At 48.8% G+C, this 25,432-nt stretch overlaps 1 protein-coding gene across 2 annotated transcripts in view; it reads right to left on the reverse strand.

The window, feature by feature from the left end:
• LOC135212147 (UBX domain-containing protein 1-like) overlaps positions 1 to 25,432 on the reverse strand; it is a 178,873-nt gene that overhangs the window by 120,205 nt on the left and 33,236 nt on the right. For both annotated transcript variants that reach the window (XM_064245559.1, XM_064245558.1), the window contains exon 3: positions 10,265 to 10,463. In XM_064245559.1, coding sequence (XP_064101629.1) covers positions 10,265 to 10,463 — 199 coding nt within the window. The remainder of the gene's footprint in view (positions 1 to 10,264; positions 10,464 to 25,432) is intronic.

Below are 25,432 nucleotides of genomic sequence, written 5' to 3' on the forward strand. Positions count from 1 at the left end.
GCTACGCAATATCAAGTTAATGAGATGTTTGTCAATGAGAACTAACCCATTTACGGGACAAAGAGATATTGTGTCAATGAGGGGATACCCACTTACTTGACAAAACGAAAGTATATTGTCAATGGGGGAAAGTCACTGAATTGACAAAAACGTAATCCAGGAAGTCGAGCATTTAATTTTTCCGATTCCCGTCTCAAACGAGGAAGGGGCAAGAATCCTGCTAAGAGACTGGGCTTACGGCAGGTAGAACGACGATGTTCAATTCGGCAGCGTAGTCCCGACTAGAAACTAACAAAATCTATCATCTGAAAAACCCTTTCAGATGGGCTAAAAAGCTTGCAAAATTATCCTGGGAAGAGGAAGAAACTCTCCAACCAGCTCCTCTCCCGTATCACAACTAATGCCTGCTAAAGCTTAAAATTTATTGGCAGTATGGCAAAGGAAGTCCTGTCTGCTTGCGCTTTCCTGAAGAGCGTCCTTTTGATGAGTGCCTTTGCAAGAATCCTACTGAACGTTGCCGAGAGTCCTGACGTGCAGGACATCGAGCCTTTACATAACCCGTAACTGCCTTATCGCAAAGTCTTGACTGCGGTAGAGAAAACGAGATCTTCCCTTGAGCTTTCCTTAACTCTATCCACCTTTGCGAAAAGCAATATAATATTGACAGAGACCTCTTGAATTCAAGAAACCCGAGGTCTTGCTGGGTTTCGAAGACGAAGTTGTCTGTTCACTTTAAGCTTCCTCCGAAGCACTGCTTACTTCACATTCTTGCATGTGAGGTGTGAGGTATAAGGTATCACCGAAGGTAGAGGTAAAAATTCTTGAGGCCCAAATCGTAAACAAGAGCTTGAAGAGTTCAACAGAAACGTTCAGCCAGGCGACACCTGGCGTGCGCTGGCGCGTGCTCGGGTCGTACAGCAGACGAGCATGCGAGCAGCGCTCGGCGTCCACTGACGAGCAGCGAGCACCCTCGGCGTCGCACTGGCCGCGCGCTCGGCGTCCAACTGGTGCGCGCTTGGCGTGCACCCGCGCGCGCCTGGCGTCCATCCGAACGTCCCGTCCAAGCCGAGCGTCAAAAGAAGCGTGCAGAAAAGCGTCACGCTCCTGAAAGGCGTCAAAACAAGCGAGAGAAACTGCCTTCAGGAAAGCGAGATACATCTCGGAGAGAAATCCGACTGCACGAAACAGTCTCAGGAGAAGGGTTGATCGTGTGAGAATACGAGGGCGCGGGAAGGGCGCCTTCTTATTCTCACAGTAACAAAGCTCGGACGTCCGCTCTCAAAAGCGTCCTGCTACTAAGACTTCTTTAGTTCTTTTTCATATTTCTCGGTGGAAAGACGTACACGTGATCAGGCGACGTTCGCCTTCTTACTTCTCACTGGAACGCATAACGAGAGAGAGAGAGAGGACGTGAAGCGTCCTCTTCTATAAAGCTTCTATTTAGAGGGCGCGAGTCCTTCCGAAAGCTCCAACCCCTGCGTGGGAGGACGCTTCGGAGGACGAGAAGCAATCCTTCAGGATTCGTGCACGTGCACGCAATTAGGCAGTCTGGGGATTTTCATCAGAAACTGCCGAAGGCACGCCAGATCGGTGGGGGTTCCTCGTAACCCTCCTTCGGCTTTCGACATGCTCTCTCCCCGGGTCCTGGGAGTCAAGCAGAGGTCCCGGCCTAGAGGCGAAATAAGGCCGATCTGACGCACCCTCCACCACACAAGGGGCACTGTCACTGCACTTAGCCACTTCACTATTGCTCTCTAAAGCAAGCACTTTCGATTCTAAGATACGAATCGAAAGAGTATTAGAGAAAGGGCAATAACCTCTACAGACACTGTTTAGGGCCCGAAGGCAACATTACAGGGTTACGAGAAACAATAACAGAGTAGCACTCTTCACAACAATGAAGGAGAGCGATCACCTCTCGCAGACATATTCATAACCCGTTAGGCCATACTACAGGGTTAGGCAAAAAAAAAAAAGTCTACAGGAAGGTTAGCAGGTTCACTACCTGACTTTGTTTTACTGATAATTGCGTACATACGAATCATACGTTTTCCTTACGGAATTAGACATGGTTTTTAATGTTATGTACATACGAATCTACGTCTTCCTTACGGAATTAGGACAAAGTCTCACACTCCTTACATGCAAATCTCAAAGAAGCAAGACTCATACCCTCGTGCATACCAAGTGCGGATTCTACCGAAGCTTTCGGTAGCCACACCCTATCTTTGCAGACAACCCCCTCTGAAACTAGCCTAACTAGATTCAGATATCTTATGCAAAAATGAATCAAATTCAAATCAATTTAAGATAGCGTATGCCTAGCCACAAATCCAAGTAAATCAATTAAAAGACAATTAGGATACTTAGCGGCAATGAAGTTTCCAAAAATCTAAGACGGAGGTACTGGAAACAGGTGTTTCCAAGCACCAGCGACAGAAAAAATTATGAATAGAAAATGGGAATGGTTCCTGATACCCGCCTCCCAGCGGCGGGAATGGGTACTAACCACCTGGCTACCACTGCGTGTCGGAAGTTTTTAAAATTCTGTCGGACTTCAGAAAATACAGCTATATATATATCTGACAGGTAAGTTTCATGAACAAATTGAAGTTTCTGCGAAGTAAGAAAGGTGATGAGGATGGAACACTACTAGTACTGTTAATACTCTAATGCTCGTTAGTACGAGTTTCTAAAAAACTTTTAAAGAAACGTATCTAGTTACATGCTTTACTGACTCCCTAAAGTACGAAGTCAGTATAATTTCCTCAATCAATTCTAACACTTATTACACATATTAATGAATAAATATTAATATTTCCCTTTCTTGCAAACTATGTGAGTGTCTACCGAAAATTTCGGTAGTTACACGTCATATATTCTTCGAAATTTTCTAAGCCAAATTCATTAAAAAGTTAATAAAAGCGTATGCCGAACCAAAGACCCAGTACTTCCCTGCAAAAGACAGCCCAGAAGATCGATGGCGATGAAAAACGAAAATCAAGTCAGGAGGTAGCAACAACATATGTTGACACTACCGCGACAGAGAAAATCTGGTTTCTAGAACGGGAACGGTTCCTATTCCTGCCACCCAGCGGCAGGGGGTAGATCACCTGACCTACCTGCAGCGTGTTGTTGTGCGCGAAATTTCGAATTTCTGTCGGACGTCAGAGACATAAGCTAAGTATATATCTGCCGGGGAAGTTGCATGTACAAAAGTTGTAAGTAGAGAGAGATTAGGAAATAAGCTGAGAGCTAATAAATGAGAAGAAATAAACCTTGAGAAAAAGAATAGCACTGATTCTTTGCGGAGCCAAAATCAAGGATGCAAGGCCAGAAGAGACTGCCCACGAAGATCCATGCTAGTGACCCTTAAGCCCTTCCCTTCACAGCAAGAGAGCCAATATTTTTGAAAAGATAAGAATTTTAAGTTGTAAATAGGTGTGCAAAATCTTTTCCATCAACCTGCAAAATGTCATATTAAGTGACTATTCATGAAACACTTCAAATATTCACAACTAAATATAGAGTAGAGATTAATATAGCAATAAATGAAACCAAATACATAGCTGTTAGAAGTCAGATAAAATGTTTTCTTCCACCTTTACACTGCCACTTTGCATGGTATAAGCAGCAATTTAATATCAATTTTTGGAAGTAAATTGTATTTTTCCTAACTATACTAACCTGAGGTCCTTTACATAAGGAATTACTTTCGGCATAGCTGGACTTACGGCCGTTAAATTCTTGAACAGGGTGGTTAGGCAGTAACTACCGTGTGGCAGGCGGGTAGGCCTGCCTGTCCGGATGTAAACATTCCACTTTGCCTTTCGGCCCAGGTTCAGATTGAGGGGTGGCATGAGGTGGGCATGTATATAAAGGACCTCAGGTTTGTATAGTTAGGAAAAATACAATTTACTTACAAACCTTTACATAAGGAAGACTCACTGATTGGTGGGACGAATCTGAGTGAGCCTCTAGAACTTACTGGAGTTATACACACCTAGGCTGCTCCCCCCGGTCGTAAGAGCGAGGAGGAGTGCCTTGCCTCTGACAACTTGATCGGAGTATAGGAGCTGCATGATCAAGAGTCAGACTTCTGGGCCTTTTTGAAATGAGTGAGGAATCGTAACTCATCCGAAAATGGGCTGTGAAGAATATTTAGTGTCGGAGTCATTAATGCAAAGTTCTGGGAAGGGTTTGCATAATTGCCAGTCTCCTTCCTCCCCTTGTTAGAGGAAGGAGCGGGATTGCTTCTATGATTCTGATAAGAAACATAAAAATGATGCTCTATGTGTGAGCTTACCGCATCAATCACCCGACCAGCCAGTGTAAGTTCGAGTCCTATCCTCAACCCGAAGGAAGAGGAGTGGAAGGACGAGGTGGGGAAGGTGGAGAGGCCAGTCACTCTCGCATCCTTCTTACCTCTAGAACTGCACACCAAGGACGAGATGCAACTTGTCCTCTTGAAGGAGCTGGGTAAGCAAACACAACCTGCAAGCATCCACCACCGGTCCAAGGAAATGATGTTCCAAGGACCTGTGGGCAGGCCCAAAGGGAAAGATAAATATGGTCGCAATGAGACCTTATCTATCTTCCTGTCCAACATATTCTTCGGAGTGATGACAAGTACCCATCAACTGAACTATCCAACTGCAGAGAAGTCTCTCATGGTCTCTTAATACTCAGAGAGAGACATGTAATCGGGCACTACTGCAATGGCAGTCCTCGGCGGATAAAGACACCGAAACTCCATGGTGGGTGTCGATCCTTATGGGTACAGCAACACGCCAATAGGACAAAGTAATGACTGATCTAGATCAACCCATACAAAGTCCACAGCGTAGCTCATGAAGATCTCGGACTCTTCAACAGCTGCCGACTGACTGCACTCAAGTGTGATGCGAGCAGTCATGTATCCGAGACATAGTCACATGACACTTGCCTTTTGAAGGGTTATGCCGAGAAACCATACAAATCGCCTATCTTGTTCGCCACCGAAGACGAGATGATGATTCTCTCAAGGCATGCGCCCATCAGACGATAGTCAATTGCCTTCTAGAGACTGAGGTCCCTGATGGCAAGACAGAAGTTCTCATAGTAGTTGAATCTCAACTAAGGAGAAACAATATTATATGCCAGTGAAAGACTAAGGTGAATGTGGACCTACGTCTTCACAGCTGCATTGAGAGAAGTTAACTCGCAAGATTCTGAATGTAGAAAAAGTCCCGTCGATGACACCAACCAGTGAAGACGGCTTTAATCCCTGTTGTTTTACAGAGGACTGACAACGCTAAACCGCTCTTTCGTTGCTGTTCTGTGAGAAGTCAGAGTTTGCAATGAAACTGGAGCGTCTTTCAGTAATGAAAACACAAGGATTGTACTGCCTGAAGAACCGCTTCTCATGGGCTGGATCAGGGAGGACATTTCTATTTACTTTGGAAGTATAGCTGGCAGGGTGGGGAACAGGCGAAGTCTTCCATTATTCATCTACAATTCGGGGTGAACAAAAAATAATTGCACACCTACGAATTACAAGATGTATTTTAGAAGACAAATCAGATTGTCTGAAGAAATCATTCTGCAAAGTGGAAGAGTAGGCTACAGACTTCTGTTACCGTGAGGTAAACAGAAAGATGATAATGAGTCTAATGAGATATCTCTGTCTGAAAATTCTTGCAACGGCAAAAGGCAATGCAGGAGAGATGGCCATACACGTATTGAGAATTCCAACCAACCAGAGACCAAAGTCTGCGATTCCTGGGCAGATTCGATTCGGTAGTCAATCTTCGCAGAGAAGGAGAGACAATGCCCGACCGAACTATCTCGGAGAGCCAGCTATACTGGTGGAGGCAGCAGGGCAGGCAGGCAGCCCTACACCGCTAGCTCTCGCTAACTTGTCATCCTGAGTGGCCCAGGTAATCCATTCCATGAAGGAATGCGTTCAGCTAGAACCATCGAGCGCAAGAAAAATATGCTTGAGCATTTGCATTTTAACCGAAATGGGAGGGAAGAAAACCGTCTTATTTAGTGGATGCAAATGCTGTGGTGTTGTTGTTGTAAACAATACCACTATCTCAAAATCAAAACCGGTAACTCTTGGGAGGCTTTCAAGGCAGTCCCGAGTGTAGTTCAATTAAGAGAAGATACTATTCATCTCAGTCACATACCCGTAGAGTTAACTACGTACAGTTATGTGCCTACTACTCGGACAATTCAACTGATAACAGAAGCAGGTTGCGAGCGAAATATACGTAGTATATTTGTAGGTTCCTGTACATCGCCCTCCAGCCTAAATTCTCTTCCATTCGAGAAATAAGAATAAGGACTGGAAGCAGACCTCCTTCATTCTCTAATGAAGAGAGTGAAGGTGAAGTTTTCCCGAAGGAAGACTTCTACGGTGATAACAGGACACCGAAGACGACTAGTTCAAGCTGAACTGGATGCTCCCAAAACAGAAGCATTGGAGAGGCATTCAAACTCTCGGTGCTATCCATTATGAACGGATTGACGTATGTTTGGTAGGGTCCTAGGATTGAACCAAAAACATAGTCTCTCTTATTCAAATTCCAAGGAGTAAACTCCACTGAATTCCTCTTATTCCCAGTTTCATTTTGGTATAACCAAGAAGAAAAAAAAAAAGCAGGATTGACTGTTATTGCCTGTTGTTCTATCCCGGGGGTGACCGTGTACTGAGGCGACGAACAGTCAGGTCCATCCAGGTTGAGGCCCTCCCAAGATATTCTTCCTTCAGCAGCAGTACTTCCTTCGAACGCTAGGAATTCCAGGAATTAATGGCTTGGAGAGACTCCCGAGTTCATAATAACAATTACCAGGAACGTCTGTCTCAACAGTGTTTGGAAATTACAGGAAAACAAAACACTCCTGAGATGCCAGACATTCCAAGGAATTCGAACATTTGGCGAGATTCCCGATTATCGTAGTAACAATTATAAAGAATTCTTGTCTCGCCCACTCTGGACCGTGGTATCACCCAAGTGTTTGCAGATCCTAGAAATTCTGAAGAATTTTAAGCGCTCAGCGAAACCCCCCGAATTTTGTCAGACGATCATCGGGTGGTGGTCCTCCCAATTCCCGTAGAAATCGAGGAGGAATGGGCAAGATCCTTCCTCAATGACGTGGACTTACGCCCGGTAGGACCTGAAGGTCCTTCCAGGAACGCAGTCCCCGACGCTGAATCCTACAGAAGAGATGGAATGGGGGAGGAAGACTGGACGCTCTTGCTCGCCTTGCCAGCGGAACTAGCAGCCAGAGAAGCGAGTCACGGGCAGCCATCAACCTGCGGTGATGGCCGCTCCGAGTCTAGGAAAACGATACCGTCTGGAGAAAATGTTTTCCTGAGGAGGGTTATGAAACTCGTACTGTAGGCCAAATGTCTGCCGCCACCGTGACCGTCGTCTGGGTGGGGCTGAGCGTGCACCTGACAGGAGAGAGCCAATACCGTCCTCCAACGCCACACCGGTCTCTGTGTGCGCGGTCTGGCGGGACAGTCACGTGAACAACGGTGATGGTCTCTCCATGAGTCTAGGAAAGCGTCATTGTCCTTGCCAGCCCCCACGATCTCCTCCAACCACTTGAGTGTATAATCTGTTCGGTCCAAAGACCGAACCAGGCTCGTGGCCGGACCGTAAGAAGCGCATTCATTACGGTCACTCCTGTTCGCCTCGTTCCTCCCGTGTAGCCCGAGGAGGTTGAAGGGACAGGTGAGGGAGACCTGACGCTCCTAACCTGCCTACTAGCAGAAACAGTAGGCTGGGAGGACTGCAGGCAATCGCTAACCCGCGTTGGTGATCGAGCTGCAGGTCTGGACCAGTGGCCTCCTTGTGGAGATGCACTGGACCAAGGACAGTAGCATCTGTCTCGTGCATCAGGGGAGCTGCTACCAGTCGTGCGAACCCTCCGGTCCAGGTGGGAGCGACGGTCGGGTGACTGGTAGTGTCCACTAACGCAGTGAGAGCGAGCACCGTCCTATGGACGTGACACGGTACTCTGGACCTGGTGACCGGGGGGACCTCTTCCTAGCCTCGCCCCGTGAACAGTCTGGTAGGAACGTCACATCAACCCTGGGCACCAGACGATTGCTGCGCGAGCGACTCTTACCATCCTTCCGCTCTGTGCCTGGGTCCTGATGGTGAGCGTACTCAGCACTCTGGACCTTGGCTGCACTGTCACCCGTAGGTGACCGTACACTCAGTGACGCTCGCGAGCAAGCGGCCGAGACGGTTCCTGGTCCGGAGGTGGAACCTCTGGAGCCGGGAGAGGAGGTACCAGAGGTGGCTGGTACCTCCATGGTCCCAGTCTTCTTCCCTGAGGAAGGAAAGACGGGCCCCGGGAGGACCAGCGGAACCCAAGGTGGCGATCAGGCTACAGGTCTGGACCAGCAGTCTCCTTGCGGAGAAGCGCTTGACTGAGGACGGTAGCGTTGGCCTCGTGCATCATGGGAGCTGCTACCAGTCATGCGAGCCGTCCGGTCCAAGTGGGAGTGACAGTCGGGTGACTGGTAGTGTCCACTAACGCGGTGAGAGCAAGCACCGTCCTCTCGATGCGCCACGGTACGCTGGACCTGGTGACCAGGGGGACCTCTTCCCAGCTTTGCCCAATGAACGGTCTGGTGGGAACGTCATATCAAACCTGGGTACCGGACATTGCTGCATGAGCGATCACCGGTCTGGCGAGAGTCACCCGAGCAACTCTTACCATCCTTCCGATCTGTGCCTGGGTCCTGAAGGTGAACGTCCTCAGCAGTCTGGACCTTGGCTGCACAGTCACCCGTAGGTGACCTTACACTCGGTGACGCTCGCGAGCAAGTGGCCGAGACGATTCCAGGTCTTGAGGTGGAACCTCTGGAGCCGGGAGAGGAGGTACCTGTGGTGACTGGTACCTCCATGGTCCCCATCTTCTTCCCTGAGGAAGGAGAGACAGGTCCCGTTCCCAGAGGAACGGGAGGACCAGCAAAAGTCCCACCTGTCTCACCGGAGCGAGACAGACCCTTAGAAGTCCCGTGATGAGACTTCTTAGGGGAGGAGATCACCTTCTCTTCTACGGCAAAGAGTCTTAGGAGTCAAAGGGGTGGAGACATGAAAATATGATGATCTCGAAGAGGAGGATGATGACACTTGATGAGCTCTCTTCCTCTTCGATTCCTCCAAATTCTGCCAGTACCATCAGGAATAGATAAGCATCACAGGGCACCGGCGAAAGTTTCGTCCAGTGACGTAACTCCAGGGTAGTAGTGGTAAATGAATATGATTACCAGCTGGGGATCAGTACACACACTCGAGGATTGGTATCACAAAAATAAAAACATGCTACGAGTCACAGGTACAATTCCAAAGTTAGGATAACCAATACGAAGAGCTATCCAACCAATACTGCTGTAAACACAATCACCACTGTTAGTCTGTAAAATAAAAATAAAAAAATTATTAAAGTAATAAGGATACTCCACTTGTAAACAAGGGCACCACCCTCCGAAGTGAGAGATCCCCCAAACACCAACACCACATGCCCCCTCTTCTACCTTCGTCTGATAGTAAGTGAAAGGATGAAGGAGAAGAGAAATTACCATAAAAACAAAACAAGGACAAACCTTTGAAGTTCCCCTCAGTAATTCCCAAGTATAAGCGTAATTTTTGGACGAATACGTGTCTCGTTAGAGGATCAATATCACTCACGTTAAATGCATGTCTCGTCCTCACATTAAATACATATCTCGTCCTCATATTATAGGGCGAAAGAATGTATATAATATGTTGCATACCTTTGCCGCCGACTTTTAACACAAAGTAGAAAGGCGGCTATAAAGGCTATCACAAAAAGTGGCTTGTATATTAATTGAATTTAATATTAATATCAACCACCGTATATACATATTTATTTAAAAAACAAAAATAAACCAGAAAGATCCCACAGGGAAAAATGATCAACGACCAGTCAGCAAGAGCTCACAAACACACATCTTCATCGGAAGACGGCCGCCACAGGATAGTTACTGCCAAACCACATTGTTCAAGAATTTAACGGCCGTAATTCCAGCTACGCCGAAAGTAATTCGTTATGTAAAGGACTGAGGGTTTGTATATCGTGTACGAACAATCTCCATTTAATGGTAATCATTAAAGTAATACATCGCTAACTTGCATGGCAGCACAAACATAGACATTTACAAAACCTCAGGAACAGACACGAGTTGTCTATACTAGATACTACAAAGTACATCAAAAGAAAATATGTATAGTCTTACTCATCACATTTTATTGATCTGGCCCCTTCATCTTCATCACCTTCTTCATTGGTTTTACCACTTCCAGCCTCACCAGTCTCCATCTTACTATCTGAAGACGCACCAGTCTCCATCTTACTATCTGAAGACGCACCAGTCTCCATCTTACTATCTGAAGTCGCACCAGTCTCCATCTTACTATCTGAAGTCGACTTCGTGTCTAAATAGACAGAAAACTTTATGAATAATAGTAAGACATTTGAGAAAACAAAAGATATTATTTTAATAAATTAAATATACAGTAGTATTATGTCTCACTCCTATGACTTTCTACCAAGCAACAAAGTTAAAATGAGGTGATGTTTCCGCCTATCTTTCTGTCCGTGTGATTGTTGTTAGTAGAATATCATTACAATTAGTAAAGAGAATTTGGTGAATCATGTTATCTATATTTACTACATGACATCTAGACAAGAAATCAGTAATAAACTGACATGCAACTGATAAAATCAAAACATAACAATTTTTGGGAAAGTAAATTGTATTTTTCCTAACTATACAAACCCGAGGTCCTCTACATAAGGAATTACTATTCAGCGCCAGCTGGGCCGGTCATAAGATTTACTAACAAGGTAGTTCGGCAGTAACTGCTTGTCCAATGGTCGGGAGTCCCGCCCGACTGGAGGTAAACATATCACTTTGCTTTAGGCCCAAGAACAGAGTGAGGGGTGGCATGAGGTGGGACTATATATAAAGGACCTCAGGCTTGTATAGTTAGGAAAAATACAATTTACTCCCAAAAATTGTGGTTTGATCTGAAACGTTATACAAACCCTTGGTCCTTTACATAAGGAAGACTCACTTATTGGTGGGTGGAATCTGAGTCTTGTGAACAGACTGGTGTTCACCCAACCTGGGTTCCCTCCCTGGTCATATGAGCAAAGGGGGGGAAACCTACCTCTGTCCAACTGATCGGAGTGTGCACTGCAAGATCAGTGGTCAGACCTCTGGACCAATTCATGAGAGGGAGGCAAGCGTACCTCTTATGAATAGCAAGCAAGAACTAGGTCCTGTGTAAGAAGCCAAATAAGTATTGGATTTGTTTCTTACTGGTGTCCACTTCCCCCCCTTGCTAGGGAAGGGATGGATAAACGCTTCTATCCCTAATGAAAGGGATAGAATGGAGCTCGGTTATGTAGCTTACCTGCATCGTCGTCCTGTCCGGCGTTGTGACGACCGCTACCCTCTGCCCGCAGGGAGAGGGAAGAAAAGAGGAAGAAGAGGAACCAGTCACTCTCTCATTCACTCTCTATTCATGCGGTATCACAAGGATGAGATGCTACCTTGTCCTGTAAAGGAGCTGGGTAAGCTACAAAACTTGTTGAGCAGCCACCATGGGTTCCAAGGAAAGGTGTCCAAGGACCTGTGGGCAATATCCCAAAGGTAGAAGGAGGTGAAGGTGGTCTGGTTGGACCACACCCCTGCCTTCAGCACCTGTGCAAAGGACAAGTTCTTGCAGAATGCATGGGTCGGACAAAAGGTACTGGTGTCGGCACTCCTGTCTGAGTCGTACTCTTTCCTGATTACCTCACAAAGTCAGAAAGAAACAGTGTTCTTGGACATTTCTTCTTGATCACCCCAGTGCTAGCAAAGAGGCGTCGACACTCAGGCCAGAAGTGTCAAGTTTTCTTCAGGTAGCGCCGTAGCACCCTCACAGGACAAGCAGCATCTCTTCCGCATCATATTGGTGAAGTCTTCTGGGAGGGGATCGTGAAGGACTCAAACCTTGCGTCAGGGACTGAAGAGTTCTCAGTCTTCGCTACAAAATCCGGGACAAAATCAAGCGTAACCGATCCCCATCCCCTCGCACGTTTAACATCGAAGGAAGACCGTGAAGTTTTCCTACTCTCATCGCCAATGCCAGGGCCAGCAGAAAGACGGTCTTGAGGGTCAGATCCCTGTCTGATGACTCCGGGAGAGGCTCGTAGGGTCTACGAGTCAAACTCCTTAAGACGAGAGTCACATCCCACCCCGGGGGCCTGAGTTCCCTGGGTGGGCAAACCTTCTCGAAGCTCCTCATTAGGAGAGAGATTTCCATGGAGGAGGAAATATCAACTCCTCGCAGTTTAGGACTAGGACCAGGGTGGTGCTGTATCCTTGATTGCGGAGACTTAGAGGAACTTCTCTCAGAGAAGAAAGGTGAGGAGATCCGCTCCCTGCTGAGCGTAGAGAGACCCCGACTACAACACCAACCACAGAAGACAGTCCACTTTCCCTGGTATACTGCTGCGGAGGACTGTCAGGTATCCAGCCATCTCTGTTGCTGCTCGGCGAGAAGACCTCTTACTCGCAGAGATGGTGGATAACCGCCAGCCATGAAGAGACAGGGATGAACTGGCTTATGGTACTGTTCTACATGCGATTGACAGAGCAGGTTGTGTCATGGGGGAATCTCTCGCGGTGCCTCCGAGAGAAGATCCAGCAGGTCCAGAAACCAAATGGCCTCAGGCCATTTGGGTGCCACCAGAATCATCCTAAGATTGCTGGTGACCAGCACCCTGCTGATCACCTTGTGAATCGGGCAGAACGGGGGAAAGGCGTAGACTACGAGTTTGGCCACGGATGTTGGAACACATCCTCTGCAGCTGCCCATTGGTCTGGCACAACTGAGGAGAAAACCTGAAGTTTTCTGTGGTGCCGGGTGGCAAACAGATCCACTACTGGACGCCCCCACAGGTCGAAGAGCCTTTCCGCCTCGTCTGGATGAAGAGACCATTCGGTCCCAATCACCTGATTCTGGCGGCTGAGCTTTTCTGCCACTACATTCTTCTTGCCCAGAATATGTCTTGCTGACAGCTCTACCAAGTGAGCTACAGTCCACTTGTGCACCTGCATTGTTAACTGGTGCAACAGGAGGGGCACTAGGGCCCCCCTGTCTGTTGACGTATGCCACTTCTGTGGTGTTGTCACTCACCAATACCACTGAGTGTCCCACGTCCCACCAGTCATTCCCGGAACTCTTGGAGTGCGAGGAACGCAGCCTTAAGTTCTAGGAAGTTGATGTGAAGGTGCCTGTCATGATGGTTCCACACTCCTGCAACCAGCAACTCTTCCAGGTGTATGCCTATTAAGAGGTTCCTGTCGTCTAGGCACCTGGCCAGGTCCTCCCTTACTTCCTCCATGAGAGGAACCAGGAAGGATGTGTATCGCGTGCCTGTGAACAGCACTCCTTTAGTCTCACTGAAGAGACCGCAGGTGAAGACGCCTGTGAGGGACTAACTTCTCGAGTGACGACAGGTGACCGATCACGACTTGCCACTGCTGCGCTGACTGTTCCTGTCGTTACAGGAACCGTCTGGCTGCCTCCCTGAACCTGCTAATTCGTGAGTCTGCAGGGAAGACTCGTGCTGCTACAGATCGATCAGCATGCCCAGGTACTTTATCCTCTGCTTGGGTTCGAGATCTGACTTCTTCAACATTTACCACGATCCCCAGATCGCGGCAAAAGTCGAGAGGTCGATCTCTGTCCTGTAGCAACTGCGAGTAGGGGCTCGCCAGGACCAGCCAATCGTCGAGATACCTCTTCAGATGTATCCCGACCAAATGGGCCCAACCCGACACCAGAGTGAACACTCGGGTGAACACCTGTGGGCAGTTGAGAGACCTAAACAAAGTGCCCTGAATTGGTACACCGTCCCGTTGGGGATAAAGCAGAGGTACTTCCTGGAGGACTGGTGGATGGATATTTGAAATACGCATCCTTCAGGTCCACCGAAAGCAGGAAATCGTTCTCCCTGATGGAATCGAGATCTGAGCTTGCTGTTCCCATCGTGAACCAAGTCTGGTGAACTAAACGGTTCAAGGGAGAGAGATCTATCACCGGTTTCCAGCAACCCGTAGACTTCTCCACCAGGAAAAGTCAGCTGTAGAAACCTGGTGACTGATCTCACGCGATCTCCACAGCTCCTTGCTCAGCATGGTCTTACTTCATATGTCAGTGTTATGTCCCTGGCAGAACCGGGGGTGTACGTCTGACGGTGGACCAGGCAGCAGGAGAGGGGGAACACCATCCCTAGCGTTTCCCTCTCTTCCCCTTCTGCTTAGCTCCACTCCCGCAAGAGAAGGAGGCTTGAGAGGAGGGCTGACACTCACTTCTTGAAGCGAAAGAGGAAGGATGGGTCTTACCTCGCACTACCCTTGACGGTGCTGACGTCTTAGGAGCAGAGGAAGCGCTAGCCAACGCCTGAGGCTTGGCCACAGTTGAACAAGACTGTCCAGAAGTCTTCGTAACTGCATGGTGTACTAAGCAGTCACTTTCCCACCGCAGCGTCCACCATCTCTCTGGGGAAGAGAGAGGAGGAACCCAGCAACGGTCCGTTGCGTAGATCCAGCGTCACCTCTCGACCGGCCGCTCTGGTTACACGACTCAGGACTGAGTCCCGTCTCCTCAGAACCAGTTTGGCCCACAGGTTGGCCGTCTAGTGGGCGACAAGACGGGCAGAGTCTCCTGAACGCTGAGTCTTCCTTGGGAACGATAGGTCCCAAGGAGGCTGCGACTCTGGATACCGTGAGGGACCACAGATCCAGCCAAGAGACGGCCTGGAAATCGGCCATGGCAGTGGATTCCAGGGCTGATGCCTCTTGCTGTGAGAACCAGAGGTTCTCAAACAGCAGGTGAAGAAGACGCACTCCTAGAGTTAGACGAGCTATCTCCGGATCAACCTGCTTGGTCGGCAATGGGTCTACCGAAGGCACTAGCAGCACCGCTGGACCTGAGTGAGTCCTCCTGTCCAGAGACAGACGAGGGCATTCACCTGGTCCAACACACTGTCGGCCAAGGAGGACCGGGGTAAACCCACCATCGCTCTGGGTTCTTCTTAGGACCCCAGAACGACCCCAACCTCGATAGAGGGTCACAGGGAGCAACCACCAATCCTTCCCGAGGTTGTTGTGCTGGCGAATCAGGGCAATGACCTCTGCAAGGACCTCTGTATCTCGGGGATGATTGCGTCCTGAGGCAATGGACTGTCCGGTCCATCCAGGCCGATCACCTCCCGAGACACTCTTCCTTCAGAAGGAGGAAGAACCTCGCCAGACCCCTCGTGGTCTCCTCCAACCATTTGAGTGTACGATCTGCTTGGTCCAAGGAACGAGCCAGACTCATAGGCTCTCGTGGCCGGACCATAAGGAGCGCACTCCTCACTGTCACTCCTGTTCGCCTCTCTCCTCCCGTTGTAGCCCAAGGAGGGTGAAGGGACAGGTGAGGAAGACCTGATGCTCCTGCCCTGCCTACCAGCAGAACTGGCAGGCTGGGAGGATTGCAGGCAATCGCCAACCCGTGGTGGCGATCGAGCTGCAGGTCTTGACCAGTGGTCTCCATGTGGAGAAGCACTGGACCAAGGATGGTAGCGTCAATCTCGTGCGTCAGGGGAGCTGCTATGAGCAGAACCAGTAGGCTCTGTGCCTGGGTCCTGAAGGTGAGTGTGATGGTAATTGCTTCCTAGCAAAGAAAGATAAAGGAAAGGAAAATGATATTGTATGATACAATAAAGTTTATACATACTTACCTGGCAGATATATACATAGCTAAGACTCCGTCGTCCCCGACAGAAATTCAAATTTCGCGCCACTCGCTACAGGTAGGTCAGGTGATCTACCGGCCTGCCCTGGGCGGCAGGACTAGGAACATCCCGTTTTTCTATCATATTTTCTCTCTTCCACCTGTCTCTGCGGGGAGGCTGGGTGGGCCTTTAATTGTATATATCTGCCAGGTAAGTATGTATGAAAAACTTTATTGTATCATAACAATATCATTTTCATACAATCAACTACCTGTCAGATATATACATAGCTGATTGGCACCTTTCGGTGGAGGGTAAGAGACAGCTACTATATGGAATAGACAGGATAAACAACATATGTTGTAGGTATAAATAAAACCTTGGTTCCTACCTGATAGGTGGTAGACTTCGTGGGTGTTTGCCCAGTATCTGCATCACTCAAGAAACTTTAGCGAGATATATGATCTATGGCCAAGAGTTCTTGTGGGTCTGCCGATGGGTCTTATCCGCTTACTCGCAGAGCCTAAAAGGACTTTGTCAATGGGTGCTGATCCACTTATATGACAATACACCTTATGAAGGAGCACACAACCAATCCCGACCACCTGATCCTAACCATATGTTAGAACTAAGGATTGTTCCGAGTTATCCCCGAACTCGTCACAACAACCGTAACTCAAAACCACTACGCACACATACATAATTTCAAAAAAAAATTTATACTCATCTAATTGGATATGACAAGATTCTCTTACTGAACAACACAGACGGCCGCCCGTGCTAAACCAAGTCCTCCATTGTTCGAAGAGACTCCAGACCATATCCAAAAAGAAGAAAAGATATACATTTAAGGATTGGTGTCGGCTCCCGTACCCAGAATCGTATCCGCCGATACGAAAGGACCTAGAGAAAAAAACACTTCTCATATGTCACATGAACGTCTTTCAAGTAATGAGATGCAAATACTGAGTTGCATCTCCAAAATGTCGTATCTATGATGTTTTAAGCGACATATTCTTATGAAACGAGAGAGACGTCGCTACAGCTCTCACTTCATGAGCTTTAACTCTCAACAGTTGTAACTGTTCGTCAGGACAGACCTTATGAGCGTCTGTAATGACGTTTCTCCAAAAACAAAGAATGCCAGCGCATTCTTGGACATCAGTCTTGTGGGGTCTTTTACCGCGCACCAAAGACCTGTCTAGAGCCTCCCATCTGATGCTCTCTGAAGGTAGAACTTCAGAGCTCTTACAGGGGCATAGAGACCTCTCTGCTTCTCTGCCTACGAGACTTCGATATGCCTTTGACTTCGAATGACTTAGGCCAGGGATTCGTGGGATTCTCGTTTTTAGCTAAAAACAGGGTCTTAAACGAGCAAATAGCTGAGTCTCCCTTGAATCCTACTTTATCCTGCAGAGCATGTAATTCACTAATTCTCTTTGCCGTAGCTAAAGATAATAGGAATAGGCATTTTTCTGGTGATGTCTCTAAACGATGCCAGATGAGGAGGTTCGAATCTTTCAGATGAAAGAAACTTGAGGACTACGTCTAGGTTCCAGTTCGGAGGTACTGGTTCCTTCGACTTTGAAGTCTCAAATGACCTTATGAGATCATGGAGATCTTATTATCTGCCAGATCTAATCCTCTATTCCTGAATACAGCCGAGAGCATACTTCTGTATCCCTTAATTGTGGATACAGCTAGATGAGATTTTTCTCTCAGGAATAGCAGGAAATCAGCAATTTCCGCTATAGAGGTAGTGGAGGAGGACAACTTCTTGGATCTACACCACCTTCTAAAAAAACCAACCCACTTCGATTGGTATACCTTCGTAGTGGAGGTCTGCGTGCTTCTCGCGATCGCGCTTGCCACTTCGCGAGAAAAGCCTCTCGCTCTGACAAGTCTTTCGATAGTCGAAAGGCAGTCAGAGCGAGAGCGGGGAGGTTTTGATGGTACCTCTTGAAGTGTGGTTGTCTGAGAAGATCCGTTCCTTCTTTGGTAGGGATCTTGGAAAAAGTCTACGATCCACTCTACCACCTCCGTGAACCAATCTTGGGCCGGCCAAAGGGGGCTATTAACGTCATCCTCGTCTCCTTTGACGCCACAAACTTTTTCATTACTAATCCCAGGATTTTGAATGGGGGAAAAGCATATACGTCTACTCGAGACCAATTTAGCAGGAAGGCGTCTACCATAAGTGCTCTTGGATCTTCCACGACCGAGCAAAAGACTGGCAGCCTTTTTGAAATGAATGTTGCGAAGAGATCCACATGAGGTGCCCCCACAGCGACCAGAGATCTAGACACACTTCCCTCGTGTAGGGTCCACTCTGTATTGAAGGACCTGGTTCCTCCTGCTTGAGTCTGTCCGCCCTCACATTCTTACTCCCTGTACGAACCTTGTCAGAAGGGAGATGTTCCTGTGAGACGTCCAAAGCAATAGGTCTCTCGTCAGTTCGTAAAGGAACGAGGAGTGAGTCCCTCCCTGTTTTCGAATGTAGGCAAGTGCGGTGGTGTTGTCCACGTTTACTTGCAACTACTTTGTTTGACACCAGAGGTTCTAGACTCTTCAAAGCCAGATGCACGGCGAAGAGCTCTTTGCAGTTTATGTGCCAAGTCACCTGTGCTGGTTCCCAGGTGCCTGACACCTCTTCTGAGCCTAATGTCGCTCCCCAACCTTTCTCCGACGCGTCGGAGTACAACACTAGGTCTGGTTCTGTGTTTTTTAGAGAGATCCCTTTGTTCTCTTCCAGAGGGGGCAACCACCATTCCAGGTGCGATCTTATCTCCACTGGATGGGAAATACGTCCGAAAGCTGTCCGGTTTTCCAGCTCCAAGACTTCTTGAGGAAGAATTGAAGCGGACGTAAATGCAGTCTTCCTAGTGGGAAGAACTGTCGAGCGAGGAAAGGGTCCCTAGAAGGCTCAACCATTCCCTCGCCGACGTATGTTCCTTCCCTAAGAAGAGAGAGACTATCCGCAAACCTTTTGCGATTCTCTCTTGCGAAGGAAATACTCGAAAACCCCGAGAATCCATCCGAATCCCCAGATAGACTAGGTCCTGTCTGGGGTCAGCTGAGACTTCTCGAGGTTCACGAGCAATCCCAACGCTTTGATCAAATCTAGAGGTTAACTTTAGGTCCTCCAAGCACTGTCTCTCTGATCTGGCCCTGATGAGCCAGTCGTCCAGATACAGAGAGATATTTACTCCTTTGAGGTGAAGAAACCTCGCCACAGTTCTTCATCAGGCTTGTTGAAGACCTGAGGAGCTGTGGACAGGCCGAAACACAAGGCTCTGAACTGAAAGATCCTTCCCCCCGTCATGAAACGGAGGTACTTCTTCGTGAAGGGTGGATCGGGACGTGAAAGTAGGCGTCCTGGAGATCTAGAGACACCATCCAATCTCCTTGCCGTAATGACGCTAGGACTGAAGCAGAAGTCTCCATGGAGAACTTCTCCTTCTGAACAAATTTGTTCAGAGAGCTGACGTCCAGTACTGGTCTCCAGCCTCCCGAGGCTTTCGCAACCAGAAAAAGGCGATTGTAAAACCCCCCCCGGGGATTTTTGATCCAGTACTAGTCTATCGCTCTCTTGTCCCACATTTGTTCCACCATCGATCGAAGAGTATCCCTCAGCACAGGATCCTTGTACTTGGCTGATAGTTCCCTTGGTATTGACGTTAGGGGAGGAGTGTTCAGGAAAGGGATACGATATCCCTTCCTTATGATAGCCAATGAAGATGCGTCTGCGTTTATCAGTGTCCAGGCCTCCACAAATCCCCAGGAGCCTGGCACCTACTGGTGCTTGGAGGAGAGATGCTTCATTTTCCCTTTTTAAAGGGACGAAAGGCAGACCTACCTCTCTTCTCCGGAGCCTTCCTTCTTGCGGGAGGTCTGGAGGTCGGACCACCTCGAAAGGGCTGAACTGATGTACTAGGTCCCTTTCTTGTCAGATGTAGAAGCAGCTTCTTCTTCCTTGCTGACTGCGTCAGAAGATCCTGAGTCGCCTTCTCAGTTAAAGAATGAGCAATGTCCTTCACTAACTGAGAAGGGAACAAAAAGTCAGATAGAGGCGAATACAGTAGCGCTGCCATCTGAGCGTGTGAGACTGCCTTGGTTAAGAAGGCCCCATATACAGTCCTCTCTTTAGAAGACCTGCTCCAAATAATGAGGAGATTTCAAAAGAGCCATCCTGTACCGCTTTGTCTATACAAGACAATATGCATAACAGGGCTTCAGGTTCGATTCCTTCCGAATCATGGGCTTTCTTGGACATCACCCAAGGGACCAATCTAAGAAGTTGAAAAACTTCCAATACATGAAAGAGTCCCTTGAGGAGATGGTCCAGTTCAGATAAATTCCCCACGTAATTCGTGCCGAATTGAGACCTTGTCGACGTGAAGCGTCAACTAAGGTCGAAAAATCTGCTTCCGACGTAGAAGGGAGAGCTAATACCCATATTCTCTCCCGTCTGATACCAAATGCCTCTTTTACCAGCTAATCTTGCTGGAGGCATGCAGAAGACTGTTCTCACTAAGTCTTTCTTAGACTTCATCCATGATGTCTAAGATTGTAAGGCCCTCTTCATCGAAATGGTGGGCTTCATTTTGATTTGAAAAGAAAAGACGAAGGCTTCTTCGTCTTAGCACTCGAAAAGAGACGAGCGCGGAGAAGGAGGAGCGCAGGAGTCAACTCGTCTCCATACTCCTCAAGAAGCAAGGCAGTCAAAACCTTATAGTTCGACAGTCCTTCTCTTCCCTGAATATTCATCATCCGAGTTTTCTTCCAACTCGGGATCTACATGAGTCTCCGCTCCCCTTTCCTTACGTTCCTCTTCTGGAGGAGACAAACTCCTAATAGGAGAGGGGCTAAGGGAATGATAATCTTTCCTCTTTCCCGCTTTAATAGCCTTGGAAGGCGCCACAAGCTCAGGCTTCTCTTGATAATTAGAAGACGCTTCCCGCTTGGATGACGCTTCCCGTTCGCCAAGCGTCCTGGCTGACGTCTCTCGCTTACTTGGACTGCTGACATCTTGATGACGCCTACGCGCCTGGAAGACGCTCCCGCTCTCCAAAGGCGTTCCTAACTTGGCGTCACAATATTGGTCGGAGCGTCACGTCTATCAAACAGTTTTCAATGACGCTTCATGTCTAAAACAAAAGACGTCTTAGTCTCTCTGGCTGTTACGAAACTTTCGGTAAGCAACCGTTCTCGTTCTCAAACCCGAAGCTTCTGTAAGATGTTTAGAAGCTTCACGTCTGCATGACGCTTCTCGTTTAGCAGGTGAGAGAGGACGAGACTTCTTGATTGGAAGCGCCACGTCCTTCCTACGAGGCGCTAAAACTCCCACTAGAGAGGACAGTTGCTCTTGAACTGCCATAATTATTCTCCTTGACGCTTCTCCCACGTCCACTGCATGACGCCGTTCGTCATCACTCTGGGGAGAAGTAGGAAAGGGTACTTCTGCGTACTCGTCAGGTGACGCTGACGCCACCATTCGCCTTCTTAATAGAAGAGGGAGCGTCATCTGAGAAACGCTCTGGGCTCGAATCTATTCAGGTTCTTTCATATGACGCTTCAGAGGTCTCGACAAGTTCGACTCCTTACACCCTCATTTAGGTGAGGGAGCGGAGAGGACGAGAAACACTCACGAAGGACGCTTTTCCTATAGCGCCCTTGAGCAGCCTGCCACGAAGCAGAGCTAGCTGAAGGGAAGTCTGACCGTTGGGGATTCCCACGACCTCCTTAAGGCTTTCGACTTTCCTTCTCCTCTGGGCATGGGAGCTTGGAAGAGGTCTAGGCCTGGGAGCATCGCAGGGACGATCAAACGCCCCCCTCCACAACACTGGGAGAACTCACTTCACTGTAATGCTCACTTTCACTAGCTTACCTTGCAAGTCCGCCATCTTGGACTTTCATGTCTCTAATCGTAGCTTTCAGATTGGCGATTTCCGAGGCCGATTCCGAAAGTACACTTTGAGAATGATACATAGGGAGAATCTAAATCAGTAGGGATTAGAATTATCCGTAAAAGGCTCAATAGGCCTTGAACCTCACACCTTTCAGACGTCTAACCCTATCCCTCTCTAACTTCTTCAAATAAGAAGTCAAAGTCTTCCACTCTTCTGCATTTAATCCCTCGCATTCCTTACAAGTATTATTAGCAGAACACTGAAACCCCTACATTACGGCATACAGTGTGAGGATCAACCGAAGCTTTTCGGTATCCTCACCCTGCAGCCTACATTCACACACATTCTCACACTCACATTTGAATCAGACATACTGAGAAAAATCCAAAAAAGCAATTCCAAAAACAGTCCACAGTAGCGAATGCCAAAACACGATCCAGATACGTCACCAAAAAGCCGAGAAACGATGATCAAAGGATGAAATATGAATCTAAGTCAGGAGGTAATAGCAACAATGTTGATACCACCGGCGACAGAGAAAATATGATAGAAAACGGGATGGTTCCTAGTCCTGCCGCCCAGGGCAGGCCGGTAGATCACCTGACCTACCTGTAGCGGAGTGGCGAGAAATTTGAATTTCTGTCGGGGACGACGGAGTCTTAGCTATGTATATATCTGACAGGTAAGTTGATTGTATGAAAACGCATTTTTGAGAAGTTCGGCAGCAAGGAGGCATTAGCGCATTGTGTTGGAGGTGCCTGTTTCTCATGATGGTTCTAGAATCGCAGGAGTGTTGTGGAAACTCGTCAGGCGCCGTCGTGACGTGAGAAACGCCGTGATATCGATACAATACCTCGTCTAGATTCATTTAAGAAGTTCCGGTAATCTCGGGAGTCTGTGAAGCTCGCCGTAGGCCCCGCCCCCAGGATGCCGTATAAATACGACGGACGAAGTAGAAGAAAAGAGAGATATCATCAGTTAGTCACAGAGAGATATCCTCAGTAAGGGCCACAGATCAGATAATTATCGGTGAGAGATCAGCAGCAGCAGAGATCATCCGAGAAAGAGAAGAGAAAAAGGGACCGACGAAGGATCAGAGGAAAAGTTGCTCGAGAGTTGGTTGGATTCTGGTCTAGTCACCTTCAGGAGTGGACAACCGAGTTATCTCGACATTGAGCAGACTTCAAAGAAGAAAATGTCCGGCTAGAGGTTTTGGGGAGTTCCTGCCTTTCAAGTATCAAGAGTAGACATTTTCTGCAATACGGAGTCAAGAGGACGTTTGCAATTGCTGCTCTCCTTTTGTGAAGCCATCGCTTCGAGTCGCTAAACGAAGCAGCAAGTATTTGAATTACCTCACTGTTCCCCCAGTTCATGCAGTGTAAGATTTTGCCTCTTTATGTAAATAGGAGATACCATTCTGCATTTACCTTTGTTAGTAAGCTTGTAAATAAACCTTTGCTGTGTTAGTGTTTCTTTCTATATTCATATCCCCAGTTTCAACTGTTGGTGTTGGAATATTTTTTTATTTATTTCATATCGAACCTGAAGCGGACCTCTCTCAGAGGCCGTAACAGTGAGCGTACTCAGCACTCTGGACCTTGGCTGCACTGTCACCCGTAGGTGACCGTACACTCAGTGACGCTCGCGAGCAAGCGGCCGAGACGGTTCCTGGTCCGGAGGTGGAACCTCTGGAGCCGGGAGAGGAGGTACCAGCGGTGGCTGGTGCCTCCATGGTCCCAGTCTTCTTCCCTGAGGAAGGAAAGACGGGCCCCGGGAGGACAAGCGGAACCCAAGGTGGTGATCGAGCTGCAGGTCTGGACCAGCAGTCTCCTTGCGGAGAAGAGCTTGACTGAGGACGGTAGCGTCGGTCTCGTGCATCAGGGGAGCTGCTACCAGTCATGCGAGCCGTCCGGTCCTAGTGGAAGCGATGGCCGGGTGACTGGTAGTGTCCGCTAACGCGGTGAGAGCGAGCACCATCCTCACGACACGCCACGGTACCAGAAGCAGCCAAGGCTGGTCCTGGTGACTGGGGGACCTCTTCCCAGCCTCGACAGATGAACAGTCTGGTGGGACTGTTACGTCAACCATGGGAACCAGGGGATCACTGCGAGAGCGATCGCCGGTCTGGCGAGTCACCTGAGCAACTCTTACCAACCTTCTGCTCTGTGCCTGGATCCTGACGGTGAGTAAGCTCAGTCGTCTGGTTCCTGGCTGCACAATCACCGGTAGGTGACCGTACACTCAGTGACGCTTGCGAGCAAGCGTCCGAGACGGTTTCCGGTCCAGAGGTGGAACCTCTGGAGCTGGGAGCAGAGGTACCAGTAGTAGCTGGTACCTCCACGGTCCCCATCTTCTTCTTCCCTGAGGAAGGATAGACGGGCCCTGTTCCCGGAGGAACAGGAGGACCAGCAGAAGACCCACCTGTCCCGCCCTTAGAAGTCTCTGAGCGAGACTTCTTGGGTGGGGGGGGGTCGAGGCCACCTTCTCCTTCCTCAGCTGGGGGCCTTGGAAGTCGAAGGGGAAGAGGCGGCAGAAGACGACGACGAAGATGAAGTTGAAGAAGACAACAACACCTTCCTCTTCTTGGACTTCTTCTTCGCCAGCTTCCTCAGGACAGCAGACAGGTCCCCCATCAAGGATGGCGCTGGGGCAGTTGCGGTGGTAACAGGGACCAACTCCACCTGTCCAGGAAGACCTGCGGGCGGTAGCACTTCCACGGGCAGGTACGGAGGCAGCAGGTACGGCGACAGCTACAGGAGGACGATCCAAAGGGAAGCTCTTTGGGTACTCAAAGTCATCCTTCCGCTCCGTGCCTGGATCCTGACAGCAAGCATGCTCAGTCGTCTGGTTCCTGGCTGCACGATCACCGGCAGATGACCGCACACTCAGTTGTGCTTGTGAGCGAGCAGCCGAGACGGTTCCCAGTCCGGAGGTGGAACCTCTGGAGCCGGGGGCAGGGGTAGCTGGTACCTCCACGGTCCCTATCTTCCTCTTCCCTGAGGAAGGAGAGGCGAGCCCCGTTCCCGGAGGAACAGGAGGACCAGCTGAAGACCCACCAGGTGTTGTGGTAAAAAAGCCCCTGAATACTCGGAGTGCCCATAAGACCCAAGAGATCGCCACACCTGCTGAAGATCTCCACCCACGGAGGCAGACACACTTGAGGGAGCAACAGTCGGGTTAAGGGGGGTCCTGTTCACTCAGAGGGGGAATGATCCCACCCTGAGCGGACCGAAGCCCCGAGTACAACTCCAGGTCAGGGTGTCGCCCTTCTTCCTCTGCACTCGACAAATCAAGCGAAGAGGCAGAGAGGACACATCCCCCGAAGGTGAGAGCCATATGCGGGAGCTGACGAGGAGGGAGAAAAGAAGATAACGTGTTGGGCACCAGAGGTGTCGAGGGAGAGCTTTCCGACGACACCTTGGCGGCTCTACACGGCTTCTTCCTCTTCCGTACAACTCCCACTGCTTAAGTTAATGACTGAGAGTATTCACACCCTCGGCATCTAGTACATAAAAGATGAGGTCGACAGCATCGCTGGACCTGAAAGCCCCACACTTACAGCCTCCCACTCCAGGGCACATTCTCCAGTTGGATGGGGGGCGAGGGGGCTTCTCCGATTCGTGGGACTGCATGTTACAATCAGCGATGTACTTCCACAAATAACGAACAAAAAATAATAATAGAGTACGTACTTACAAACACTTCCACACTAAGTATTC

Source organism: Macrobrachium nipponense, chromosome 40 (assembly GCF_015104395.2).
Source record: "Macrobrachium nipponense isolate FS-2020 chromosome 40, ASM1510439v2, whole genome shotgun sequence".
In the NCBI taxonomy this organism is placed as follows: Eukaryota; Metazoa; Arthropoda; class Malacostraca; order Decapoda; family Palaemonidae; genus Macrobrachium; species Macrobrachium nipponense.